Source organism: Lycium ferocissimum, chromosome 8 (assembly GCF_029784015.1).
Source record: "Lycium ferocissimum isolate CSIRO_LF1 chromosome 8, AGI_CSIRO_Lferr_CH_V1, whole genome shotgun sequence".
NCBI classification, from domain to species: Eukaryota; Viridiplantae; Streptophyta; class Magnoliopsida; order Solanales; family Solanaceae; genus Lycium; species Lycium ferocissimum.
Window position 1 is genome coordinate 18,259,579 of NC_081349.1, and position 13,504 is coordinate 18,273,082.

A 13,504-nucleotide genomic window follows, 5' to 3' on the forward strand; every position below is an offset into this window, starting at 1 on the left:
ACGTGGAAGTGAAGCTTGGTACCGAGGTCATCCAAATGAAAGGAAGTTTCAAGTATCTTGGGTCTATTTTATAAGGAAATGGGGATATTGACGATGATGTCACACATCGTATTGGTGCAGGATGGTTGAGGAGGCTCGCTTCCGGAGTGCTGTTGTACGGGACAGAGTGTTGGCCAGTCAAGAACTCTCACGTGCAAAAGATGAAAGTAGCGAAAATGAGAATGCTGCGGTGGATGTGTAGGCACACTAGGAGAGATAGGATCAGGAATGAGGACATCCGGGACAAGGTGGGAGTGGCATCGGTGGAGGACAAGATGCGGGAAGCGAGGCTGAGATGGTTTGGGCATATGAAGAGGATAGACATAGATGCCCCAGTGCGGACGTGTAAGAGGTTGGCTATGGACGGTTTTAGGAGAGGTAGAGAAAGGCCAAAGAAATATTGGGGAGAGGTGATTAGGCAGGACATGGCGCAATTTCAGATTACCGAGGACATGACCTTAGATAGGAGGTTGTGGAGGACTCAGATTACGATAGAAGGCTAGTAGGATAGGAGGTTGTAGAGGATTCAGATTAAGATAGAAGGCTAGTAGGTAATCTCACTTTTCTTTCGCACTAGTAGGCGTAGTTTTGCTCAACTGTTTATTGTCCTTTGATTCATGCTTTTATGTGTTCGGTCTTGTCTTTCCATGCTGTTTTATCATGACTTCTTTGCTCTTGTTATTTCTAATTTTCACATTACTTTAATTTGCTTGTCTGTATCTAACTCTTTTCCCTTATTTTTTTTTTAGCCGAGAGTCTTTTGAAAATAGCCTCCCTACCTCAACCTTCCAAGGTGAGGGTAAGGTCTACGTACACTTAACCCTCCCCAGACCCCACACTGTGAGATTTAACTGGGTATGTTGTTGTTGTTGTTGGTTCGAATTATCAGTTTGGTACGATTTGTCAGTTTCTTTGTACACCCCTAGGCACTAGTATGGATATTTCTTTATTTTATCAAAAGCTTTCTAATGGGGTTCATCACAGGTTCCTACTAAATTTTTATATAAAAAATTGAGTGTCGGTTCGCAAGTGATTATACAAGAAATAGTCAAAGCCTAATGGAACTGTTGATTATTACAAGGCTCGTGTGGCAGCAAAAAGCTACAACCAGCTTGACAAACAACACTTCTTCTTGATCTAAGGTGCAAAGAGAAAGATCTCTTTTTTATGAGTTTCACTTACCAAATATATACAGTAGAGTATTTTACATATAGACATCTATAGTTATAGATAATATATATTTTCAATTAAATTGTAACTCGTCAAATTAAATTGATAAAAAACCAAAATTAAAAACAGTTCCGCCATATATATATATATATATATATATATATATATATATATAGAGAGAGAGAGAGAGAGAGAGAGAGAGAGAGAGAGAGAGAGAGATCTATATAGCTAGAGTTGATAGAAGCCTGCAAGTGTATGAGGCTCTACTGAGGGGCCCAAGATAAGAAGACTACTACACAGTGAGGCTAACAATCTCTACTCAACACGAACTAAGGAACAATGAGATAAAAGGGTAGTACGAATGTAAAAACAACTCAAGCTGACAACACCTCGTAGCGGTGCTATACTCAAATTTATTACCATCTTAGATGGAAGAATAGAGGAAAAAGAAAAATACACCAGCCAAATATGTTTACAGTTAAGAGACAAGAAACATCAACAAAGAGCAATTTCCTACATTTACGATAAATCATTTCAGTTACTATGCATGACGAGGCCCAATGATTTTACTATCACAATTATTTGCTGTAGCTATAGCCTTATCTCGTGTGCATATGAGAAGGCGACCAAAAAATGCAAACAAGGCCCTCAAGGAAGTGTAGCTCTGAGTTCTTTCCTATCTGCTCCACAGGCCTGAAAAGAACACACAATGATCAGTTGAATCCATCTAAAATTGCTAAACCTAGAGTACTTCACCCAAAATAGTATTGCTCCTTAACGAGACATTTCAGCTGTAGGCTGTTCTTCCATTCACTATTTTATATGTTCAATGTTTCAAGTGATATTATTGTAAACTCTCTAAAAAATCAGAGATATCATAAAAAGCTATAATACAAATTCTTCCAATACAATTTAAGACAATACAGCAAAAATCAAACAAAAAAAACCTCTTTACGGGATGCAACACAAGCAACTGCAATCACCAAGGTTAAGGAATTATAGAACACTAAGCTAATATCTTAGATTTGACCAAAAGAAGGATAGTAGAAGGAACCAGCTGCAATTTATGTAGCTGGAGGGGAAAGTTCTCTCAGCATAAATTTCAGACGCCTTCTATTAATTAATATATTGAGTAATAAAGGAAAAGGCTCCTGTGATTTAATTATTAGATAACCCTGGACCACATTTTCCATACACTTCTCTCATATGATAAGATATTAATATAACATTCTCTCTGATCTGCTTTTGTAAGTAATAATAGAGTCAGTTCAAAGCAACAACCACCATATCTATATCTAGTGAAAATCGAGTAATGGAGGGCTCAAGCCACATGATCTGATTCGGATCCATTGTGCAAAAAAAAACCATAACGATGTCCAAATATCACTCCTTGTTCAAGAACAAAATCTAGTTGACACCTGTTTAATTGAACATTGTCCTATCTTCATCCATCTAACTATACACAGCTAATATTAGAAATGAAACATCAAACAGATTCATGAAACCTTGAAAGAGCTACAAACAAGCACACTTCCATTGGTACTCTCAACTAATTAGGTTAATCCACAAAAACATAGAGCTCAGAGCACATTTCCTATCTCTTCCATTCCATAAGACTTAGAATGGCAGTCCCAAAAGTTTGTGATTATTCTTCTGTCTCAGAATGTTCTTCATGCCACTAACATGCTCCATACACACAACATTTTACCAGATAAATGGAAAGCAATGAGAATAACCCGACAACATTCCTATCGGCTCTATCACACTATAGAAAAAGTGACTAAAAATTATCAAACCTACCAGCATGCCACTACTCCGGTTATCAAGAGTTCCTTCCCAATATACTGTCAACTGAAAGGTAGGCCAATAACAAGTATTGACAGAAAAACTGAAAGTGGGCTAGTCTGCATAAAGCTCGAAGTAGTTCTTCTTTGGTTTGGGGGAATTTTAAAAAAATCAAAAGTTTTTACCGAGTTTCCTCTACATTCTAAGGTCGGATTACAGAATCAAACCCGTCAACTTGTAAACTCCATAGGCCCCTTTTATAAAGGAGAATCATGTCAAACTCACGGTCACTGTAGCTCCTTTTGTATAAAATTACAAATGATCCCTCTACATTCAATGGTCAGATTAGTGATTACAGCATCAAACCCGTAAAATTCCTCAGGCCACTCTTATAAAAGGAAAAATCATGTCAAACTCTCAGTAACTGTAGCCTTTTTTGTATACAATTACAAAAGCGGCACAACACAATGACAATTTGACAAGAACGGGGTACTTAAGCACATGGCAACTATGGATACCTATATGAATAGATGTGTTATCACTAGTGAAAGTACTGTCAGACTCTCAGTAAAATACTACCTCAATAGAATGCCAGGCAAGGACCCGTAATTAAAAAAAATTCAAGCGGGGCCTGCTACTCTGGTTACCAAGAGTTTAACCCTTCTCAATTTACTGTCAAATGGAAAGTAATGCCAATGTCCACTATTGACACAAAAACTGATACCTTTGTGTGAGCTGGTCTACATAAAGCTTGCAAAGTAATTCTTCATTGGCCAAGGGAATTTAGAAAAAAGAAATCAATAGTTTTTACCAAGGTCTCCTCTATAGTCAATGATTGGATCACATCATCAAACCCGTCAACTTAACTCCATGGGGCCACTCTTATAAAAGAGAAGATCGTGAAAAACTCCAGGTCACCCTAACTCCTTGTTTAAACAATTATAAAAGAGGCACAACACAATGACAACTAAAAGAACATGGCAACTATGGTTATATGAATAAAGGTGCTTATCACTAGTCGAAGTGCTCTTAGCAGAATACTAGGCACAGACCATTTTTACTGAAGTTTTATTTCAAGGATGGATTTACATATCATACTAATGTGTTTCACAAAATAATGTGCAGCCTCGTCGGTATTTGGGGATTAGGGGTAAAAAGTTGCAGATTTCTTAAGCACTATAATGTTTTCTAATGAAAGTTTGATTATAACTTAATTTATAGATAATACAGTCTTCAGTACTCCCTCCGGTTCAAATAAGTGTCCATGTAGCCCTTTTATTTTGGTTCAAAATAAGTGTCCACTTACATAATCAAGAAGGAATTAACTTTACATATCATACTAATGTGTTTCACAAAATAATGTGCAACCTCGTCGGTATTTGGGGATTAGGGGTAAAAAGTTGCAGATTTCTTAAGTGCTTATATAATGTTTTCTAATGAAAGTTTGATTATAACTTAGTTTATAGATAATACAGTCTTCAGTACTCCCTCCGGTTCAAATAAGTGTCCACGTGGCCTTTATATTTTGGTTCAAAATAAGTGTCCACTTACATAATCAAGAAGGAATTAACTTTATTTTTACAGATTTGCCCCTATTTACTTAAGGCAATAAATAGGGAAGAGTCTTATTAATTAAGCGTAGTTTAGTCAAAATACCTACTTTTTCTAGGAGTTAGTGTTTTCTTATAGGAGTTAGGGCTTGTTTCGTACGAGGGATAAGGGATAATTCATCCCAGGATTAAATTTGAGAGGAGTTTATCCCACGTTTAATTGGGATAAATCCATGGTACAACTAATCCCGGGATTAGTTATCCCGGGATTGTAGTGTTATTTTATCCCTGTGGGAGGGTGGAATAACTAATCCTGGGATAACTTGTTACCCAACCAAACGACCCCTTAGTTTTTTCTTAAGTGGTGTGAAAAATGCTAAGTGGACACTTATTTTGAACAGGAGGGAGTAATTTATAGATAATAGAGTCTTCAGTATATAATATAAAAAGATAAACTAATGAATTAGAACGACGACCTACCTCAACTCCAAACCCTTTCACATATACATTGGTAAAGAGCTCAGAAGGGTCAGGCATGGGGCTCTCCTGCAATACAGCATAAGCCGTTACTAATCAGCTAAAAAAAGCAGTTGCCATAATTAGAATCACTAAAGAATGGAAGATAAAAGCAGAGCCCTCACCTTTGCTTTAGCAATGGCTTCATCTACAACTTTTCTCTTTTCTTTCTCAATCTCCTGAAGAGAACAAAAATCCACAAAAGAGTTGAGCAGTCCTTTCAAGATCGAGGCCACATTAAACATTGTTTTCCTGGGTACAAGCTTTAGAAAGTAGACCTTACCTTCAACTCCTTCTCAGTGGCTATATCATGGGCTAATATGAGTTTCCTGATTCTTTCAACAGGGTCACGTTCCTGTATAGTTAATGATAATCTTATTAAGATTTTATATGCAACATTCGCGGGCTTAGATGTATTAGAAAGTCTAGGAATGTATTGACCTGTCTAACACCACTAATCTCATCACGAGTGCGGTAGGTACTTCCAGGATCAGACATAGAGTGACCATGGTACCTATAGGTGTCCATTTCAAGAATCTGAACCAAATTTAAAGAACATTAAAATATTATAATATGCTAAGATGAAGTAAAAGAAAACAATACTAATGTGTGAATATAACTGACATCAAATTTGGCAAACAAATGCATGATTCAGCCCCCAAAACACTTAGCTCTAGATCCCAAAGCAATATAGTTCCCACTAGTGCAAGGTATCAAGGATACTCCAGGCTTTTCAACTTTTTCGTGCAATTCATATCAGCTGGATAGCCAATACTGTGGCACATAGGTTATCAAGCTACGGTCATCGTACAGGGAAAAAGAGACATGGAAGATGGCCCTCTGGTTCTCCATCATGTCTTAGGGTCTAGCCTGTTTCCATTTATTATGCTTACAAACTTTGTTTTTAACAACCTCGTCATTATTGAAAACAAAAGAAAAATGAGAAAAATGTGCAGCCAAAAAATGACTGATCAAATAAATCACATTTAGCCCAAAACATTAATTCACATCATATGTGACAGAAGGTGCAGTGATAAGAAGCGTTAACATAATTCCTGAAATTCGTCTTATAGAAAAATTCATCGTAATGAGCTTATGGATTCTATTAGCCAATCAAATAAAAGATAAATATGGACAAATGTTTAGAGCCCTTTAAAGAAACAATAACTATGCCCCTAGCAAGTTGGGTCAGCTATATGACTCCTCATTGAACTTGTCATTCCATTCAATTTTTCCAAAATTCACAAAGTAAGCCCTTCACCCAGAAAATCTCAACTAAGATTTAATATTGCATTTTGGTAATCCAAGTTCTCCCATCAAGGATTCTGAGCAGAAATGACAGCACAGACCACCAGCGATAGAAGTAAGTGCTAATATGATCTGTTCTAGCCAAGCAAAAGTTCATAAAAGGACCCAAGTAGAACAGAGACCATGCGTCCTCCTCTTCTAATCTCAATGGCAGAGAAATACTCGACTGAGCATTTTTTTTTTTTTTTTTTTTTGAGAATGGTAGGTTAACGAACCTATCTTAGTAATTAGTTCAAGGACTTTATTAAGGATGCCACACAAGTGTTTAAAGGAAACACACATCTTACCAATGTTGATTATGGCTAAGTTCATGGTCCCTATATGAGGCAAGGTATGGATTTATTATAACCTGATTTTCTTTTTTCTTTTTAATCTGGAAGACAAGATGGCAGACGTCTCATGATAACATAAGAGTAATAAGTTTGCCAGATAATTTGATGAAGTGCAGCAGTTCTAGCTGCGTAATATAGTTGAATCAGTTACTAATCTGGTTGCTGTAACCAATAACTCTAGTAACTAAGGCGAAAGTTTTCCTAGAAATCTGGGGCCTATCGTCCTTCCTTTTCCAATTCATCTTATGAAGAAACTGGGTTTACCCTGGATGGAAATGTTGGCACTCCCAAATCAGTATAAAGTATGCAAAATGTCTTTTTTACCTTTCAGAGTTTCTTGGGAATTTTTTGCCTTTTAGACTTTCTTGGAAATTTTTTGCCTTTCAGATTGTGACAGTTCTTCATGGATTATTAATAGAAGATTGTTGAGGTTACCCAAGTGTGACATCAAAATGATATACACAGCTGGGTAAAAAACAGTTGAATGGCTTCATTGGCACTTAATAAAGGTATAAAAGGGCTCATGAATTCTCTTTATCCAAATAAATAAACCATGAAGTTTGTGCTTCCAGGACGGCTCTCCGACCTCGAGACACAAGGTTTAAACCCAAAATAAAAATAATATATATATATATATATATATTACTGCTACATGCACAAACTATATTGTCTTGACAACAGATAATAGTAAGGACAGTTGCAATTTCATTTTAGCATCACTTTTTTATTTTCTTCTCCTTTTCTTTCCTTCTGTCAATATTACTTGGCCGAAAGCGCACTAATTCTTTTTTAACTGTTTCTATAAAATTATTATAGTACATAATGACATAAGGAATCTAATACATTATGTTTTCTACAGCGTACAAGGCATGTACATATAAGAAATTACATAACAAAAAGAACTACATCACAACTGAAAATTAATCTGGAACGAGACATGATATGTGCCTTATCAACGAGAGAGAGAGAGAGAGAGAGATAAAAGGAAAAGGCAAGATATGTGCTTACAATTGGTCCATTCTTGAGGGCGTGTTCCTTAGCAAATTTGCATGCTTGTTTAACAGCAAAGACATCCATACCATCTACCTGTTTAAGATAAAAAAGAATACAAGAGTCACAAAACATCAATATTTCCTACATCACTTAGTGAAACTTAATAATTGGTCCTCATATAAAAATCTCTATTTCTTCTCCATCTTTGTGGCAGGAGAAGCTCTCTCTTCTTTTTGTTTTTCCTTTTTCCCCTGTTCTTGCTACGCCTGCCCACGCCTTCTGGATAATCTAGCATTACTCTGATCATAGTAGAAGGAATATAGATAAATATGACACGTGCATCATACATACCTATGCATCATACAATCATACAATCATCCGAGGTCCATAGATGTGTGCCATGCTTATGCACTACATCCACAAGACCACAACTCCACAAAATAACATGCAAAGTGAAGGACACCCTTTTTCTGATCCTTCCCTTTCTTTTCTTTTCCCATTTTGATAAGTCAAAATGACTTCTATTATTTTTAGGAGACTTATTTAATATCTTCAAGGCTATTTTCACTTAATTAGCGGCCATACATTGTTTTCCGGAGTTTAACGTCTTGTCCACAATCAACAACCTATCTTCAAAAAATTCTAGGAAATGACTCTTTTCCTTGCTCGAATATGCAACAGATGCAGAATCCTCAGAACCAATGCACAAAAAGCAGGGACTTTATGGGCAAGGACAAGATAAAATATTTGTAAGCTACCTTTAATTCACCTAGGACAACTCCAAAAGTTAAAAAAGATTTTAGTCAGTTTGTGGCCGAAAACATCCCTAAAGTATGACCTTAAGTCACGCTGTTACGGTAGATCCCTAAAATATCCATGTGAACAAAAAACATCCCTATTGTCTTCCAAAATTAACAACTTTCATCCTTCTGTTAAACGAAGTTAGAGAAATTGACAGAACTCAAAATACACGTGAGTTGCACATGGCATTAGAGCCCCCCTCAATTCCCAAAACTTCATTGCTATTCTGCTAACCAGTCCTCATCTGATAAAACAAGTGGACGTCTTTTTGTATTTTGAGCTTCCTTCCTGCCTTCGTTTCTTGCTCTTATGTGCTTTCCAAATGACATAAGGTGTAAGTCCTGAAGAGTTGACGTCGATCCGCGAAGTTGTTCTAAAGAAAGACTGTGATAAAGAAGGTTCTTTCAACACCAACTCGAGAAATAAACTGATTTGTCCTGAGTATACACGTGAGTTGATTCAAACTTCAAAGTGCAAGTCACTAATTTAGGAAGAACCATTGGAACCTTGGATAAAAGTAGAAAGGACTATAAAAAATGTTAGGTATCTTATCTGTCTTCAAATTTGGATATATGCTATAAGAAGTTATGAACAGATAAATACATGTTGAACTTGAAGCAAGGAGTTACAGCTGAAGCACTGGAAGTTGGTTAACGTATCAAAAACAAAACAGGATTTTCAATGGTTATGGCATTGAGGCTGACAACAAATTCCAAGACAGAGAATCAACCAGGGAAGGAATTAATCTTTTTCCACATGCTGCCTGGCTGAGGAATACAACTTTCTTGTTGAGATAAGTCGAGAACCAAGTTGGTCAAATGAGGAGAGAGGCACTGAGGCAGAGTGATGGGATTCAATTTGCACAATTCTCATTAAACTTAGTAGGTGACCAGAATATCATTCATGGTTTTTTTTATTGTTTTTCTTTTGGAAGAACCAAAGCAGCATTGGATTTGTTTTACTGCATCTTTTTTTATTATCAGCAGACAGTTTAAACTTAGAACAGAAGTTCCCTGGGAAAGATGGAGCATCCCAAGCATTAGTATGGAACTATCATTATTGACAGTACATTTGTTATCTCCTACTGGCTTGAAAATTGATGGATCCGCTGGTTCAGTTGTCTGAAAACCAATGCAAAGGCAAGAACAAGTTTTTCATAAAACAATCACCATTATTTACGACAACTACATTCCATTCTGCCTTCCTTGTAGTTCTATCACTCTCCTCATTGATCCAACTGTTATATAGTTAAGGTTACATTCACAGACACCGGTATTGAGAAGAATAAGGAGAACAGTGATAGAATGTCTACTTATGGGAAAGATCTCTTTGATGTAGAAAGTGCCTGGATTTTCTCCTCTATAAGTAAAAACTTGAAAAGATTAAACTTTAATACAGGTCTTGACTATGCAAGATGGTTGATAAGCGTGGCTCAAAAAGAGACTTTGGTGGTGAAAGGATGTCAAAACGAGTTTCATTTGATTCCAAGTCTGACTGAGGCTGGTGCAATTCACCTGAATTTTGATTTCCTTTAGTTTTCTAATTTTGAATAATAGAAGGATGTTTTTGATCAAGTAATAATTTTCATAGAAGGATGAAAGTTGTTAATTTTGGAAAACAATATGGATGTTTTTCGTTGAGATGGAAAATTGAAGGAAATGCTATAGGCCATGGGTTCGAGCTGTGGAAGCAGCCAATTAAAAAAAGGCAGTTGCAAATTGTGATTCGCCGTACCTTCAGACCAGGAACATAATCTCCTCTCTTGTAATAAGCTGGACTCTTTGCAGCCCTCCATTCTGCTGTCCCCATTCCATCTGCATCAGCAAAACAGCATTTGAAGTGACAATGCATTAGATACTTAACAAAAAAGAAGGCAAAAATCTTATTTTTCAGTATCAAATGCCTATTGTAGTCTATAATTTGAAGTCGTTAGTTTTGTGAACTTTCTACCCATCAGAATATTAAAGAAAAACACATACATTTATACAAAGAAAAACACTCAAAGACTTGCAACATAGGAATACTACCAATTGATAGGATTTCAGTTTCTTACAGTGGTTGTTCTCGCACACTAGAATTGCAGGAAGATCCCACAATGCAGCCATATTCAAAGCCTCAAACAACTGCCCTTGATTAGCAGCACCATCACCATACATGGCAAAAGTCACATGCTCCTCTTTGGAATACTTCTGTGCAAATGCCAATCCAATCCCTAAAGGAACCTGAGCACCAACAATACCATGACCTCCATAAAATCCATTCTCCTTCTTGTAAAAATGCATCGAACCACCTTTACCTCGGGAACAACCATCTTTCCTTCCCATAAGCTCTGCAAACGCCTCCACTAAATTTCCACCACGGCCAAGGAAGATGCAATGGTCTCTATAAGCAGTAATGATACAGTCCTTTCTGGTAATTGCGGCTTCCATACCTGTTATGGAATCGAAGAGAATGAACAAAACTCATTGCATTGATTCATTACATTGTTTCTTGCACTGAAAATGAAAGACTACGTCACTATTTATAGAGAAATAAAGAAAATATGCTATTTTCCTTATAGATACTATACTAAAACGAAACTAAATATTCTGTAATTAATGTAGATCCTAGACTTCTCTGTTTAGATGGTTGTTACATATTGTTTCATAATGTATCATATTATATTGTATTGTGTTGTATTGTAACGTACAGTATCATTTTGTTTTGTTGAATACAATGTTTGGATAGATTGTATCGTTTCCCGTTGTTACACAATGTCACACATCAACAATTTGAAGGCTAAACCTACAAGAAAAGTAGGGTACGGTGTAGAGCTATCATCAAAAGGTATGATAAAGAATGAACTAGGATTCTCATATAATAAGTAAAGACAAAATGAGATAAAGAAATAAGATAACGATGCAATCGCACCAAATCGGTCATTACACAAAATGAAACTTTTCGTCGTTACGTAACGATGGATTTAACAATACGATATAATAAAATTTAAGTAACAATTAAAACAAACATTGTATTTAAATTAACAACACAATACAATACAGCAAGTAACAACCATCCAAACAAGCTGTAAAATAAAAGGAAACTAAATACTCCTCCGATCCCAATTTAAGTGTTTTACTTTCCTTTTTGGTCTGTCCCAAGAAGAGCGTCTCTTTCTATATTTAGTAAGTGGACAATTCAAACACCATACCTGGCATGTTTAAAACCACAAAATTCAAAGGACATTTTACTTTCTTTTTTTTGTTTTTGGTAAAGTAATAAAATGTCATTAGAAAAGTATCAAGAAGATGCGAGGTTACAAATGAGCAAAAAGCTTCTTCAAGCAAAACATGAAGCAGACTTAGCAAAGGACATTTTACTACATTACGTACATCTTCAATTTAGAACCACATGATTGAAAAGTATCCTTATATTTCTTAAACTCCGTAACTAAACACTTAAAAAGGTATGGGTTAGAGCTACTATATAAAGGCAGGGTAAAGAACAAGAAAATGATTATTAGATAATAAATAAAGACAAAATAAGGGGGGAAAAAAATAAACTAACGACGCGATCACACCAAATGTCGTTACATAAAATGGGACTTTTCATCATTACATAACAATTAAATATAATGATGTGATACAATAAAATTTAAATAGCAGTCAAAATAAGCCTGATATTTATAAACTAACAACACAATACAATACAAACAATATAGGTATCAACCATCCAAAATACTGTTATAAATACAAAACTAAAAGGAAACTAAATATTCTGTAACTAATGTAGATCCTAGACTTCCAAAGTGAATATGAAAAAGTAAATATTCAACCATTGATATAAATAATTTTATTTAACAATTTACCAACAGCGACGGCTTCTTGTCCATCGTATAAGTGACAAAATCCACGAATTAATTTGGCTTTGTAGAGGGAATCAGCAGCAATCTCCATACGACGCATCTCAGCCATGTCAGTGAAGAAAGTCATGAGTTCCTTAGGGCTTGTATCGATTGAACGTGAAGGAGGATCTATGTTGTGGCTCGTGAATGGCAGACTTGTTTCTACCGTGATTGTGGCGGTGGAATCTGATGATAGCCGGCGCGTGGCGGTCACTGCCGCCGATAAAGGCTTCAATAGATGGTTAATTCTTCGGGTTGTTGATAGAGCCATTGAAGATCGATCTGTATGAGTCAATCTGGAGAGAGTGCTAAATGGAGAGGGAAAGAGAAAAGTGAAATTTTTATTAGAGAGGTAGTGGTATTTATTTATTTATTTAAATTTAAATATTAAATAAAAACTAAGGAAAGGAATTATTTAGAAGGAGGAAAAAAGAATCTGACTATTGGAATGTCCCATAAGTTGTTTTCTGTCTATTCTATATAGTGCTGTTTTTTTGTTTTTTCAATTAACATTTTCGAATGTCCCGTAAGTTGTTTTCTGTTAACTTTTTGGTGTGATTTTAATTTTTCTTTTCTTGTTTTTTTAATTTGGAAAATGTAAGTTCGAAATTTATTCCGATTAGTTAAATTTAAGGTAAAATGTTTTTATCAAATGTGTGTTTATCAGAATTTTCTATTTGTGTACCCGTTCATTCAATTGATTGTGAGAAAAATGAATTAATGCACACTAAGGAATGTATTACTCCGTAACACAATTAATATTGTAAATCAATTTAAAAGTATTATAAAAATTTATAAATTTCAAATTATGAATTGTCTCCCCCGTTTTGAAGTATAAAAATGATATATACCATTTGGTTTGGTCTGATATTTCTCTTCTTTCCCATAAACCTTAAAATAAATGAGCTTCCATTTTGCTGCTCCAATGATTTGTGATTCATGTTTTCTCTCAAAACACATGTTGATTTTTTGTTAAGCAGACATTGATGAATATGATAGTACTACTAAGTACTCTAGTAACTATAGTATGCAACGACGTGCTAATTAGATATTTTTATTATTTCTGCGTTTTTGTCTTATTCTTCAGGCTATATATTAAGTGGGACTTCCATGAATAAAGCTCGTAA

At 35.6% G+C, this 13,504-nt stretch overlaps 1 protein-coding gene across 1 annotated transcript; it reads right to left on the reverse strand.

The window, feature by feature from the left end:
* Window positions 1-1,583: 1,583 nt before the first annotated feature.
* LOC132067428 (pyruvate dehydrogenase E1 component subunit alpha, mitochondrial) lies at window positions 1,584-12,703 on the reverse strand. Its single transcript, XM_059460652.1, has 9 exons — window positions 12,342-12,703; window positions 10,548-10,925; window positions 10,229-10,308; window positions 7,709-7,786; window positions 5,502-5,597; window positions 5,344-5,415; window positions 5,186-5,239; window positions 5,025-5,090; window positions 1,584-1,902 (listed from the first exon to the last, which is right to left on the reverse strand). Exons 1-9 carry the CDS (start codon window positions 12,646-12,648, stop codon window positions 1,858-1,860), a joined length of 1,176 nt encoding a protein of 391 aa, XP_059316635.1. The 5' UTR covers window positions 12,649-12,703; the 3' UTR covers window positions 1,584-1,857.
* Window positions 12,704-13,504: the final 801 nt, after the last annotated feature.

Excerpts from the sequence above, each read along its gene's own strand:
- LOC132067428 (XM_059460652.1), bottom strand. The coding sequence starts at position 12,648 with ATGGCTCTATCAACAACCCGAAGAATTAACCATCTATTGAAGCCTTTA. Across the intron at positions 5,091-5,185 it reads AAGCCATTGCTAAAGCAAAG|GAGAGCCCCATGCCTGACCC; the intron begins GTGAGGGCTCTG and ends GCTGTATTGCAG. Across the intron at positions 1,903-5,024 it reads TGAAAGGGTTTGGAGTTGAG|GCCTGTGGAGCAGATAGGAA; the intron begins GTAGGTCGTCGT and ends TGTTCTTTTCAG.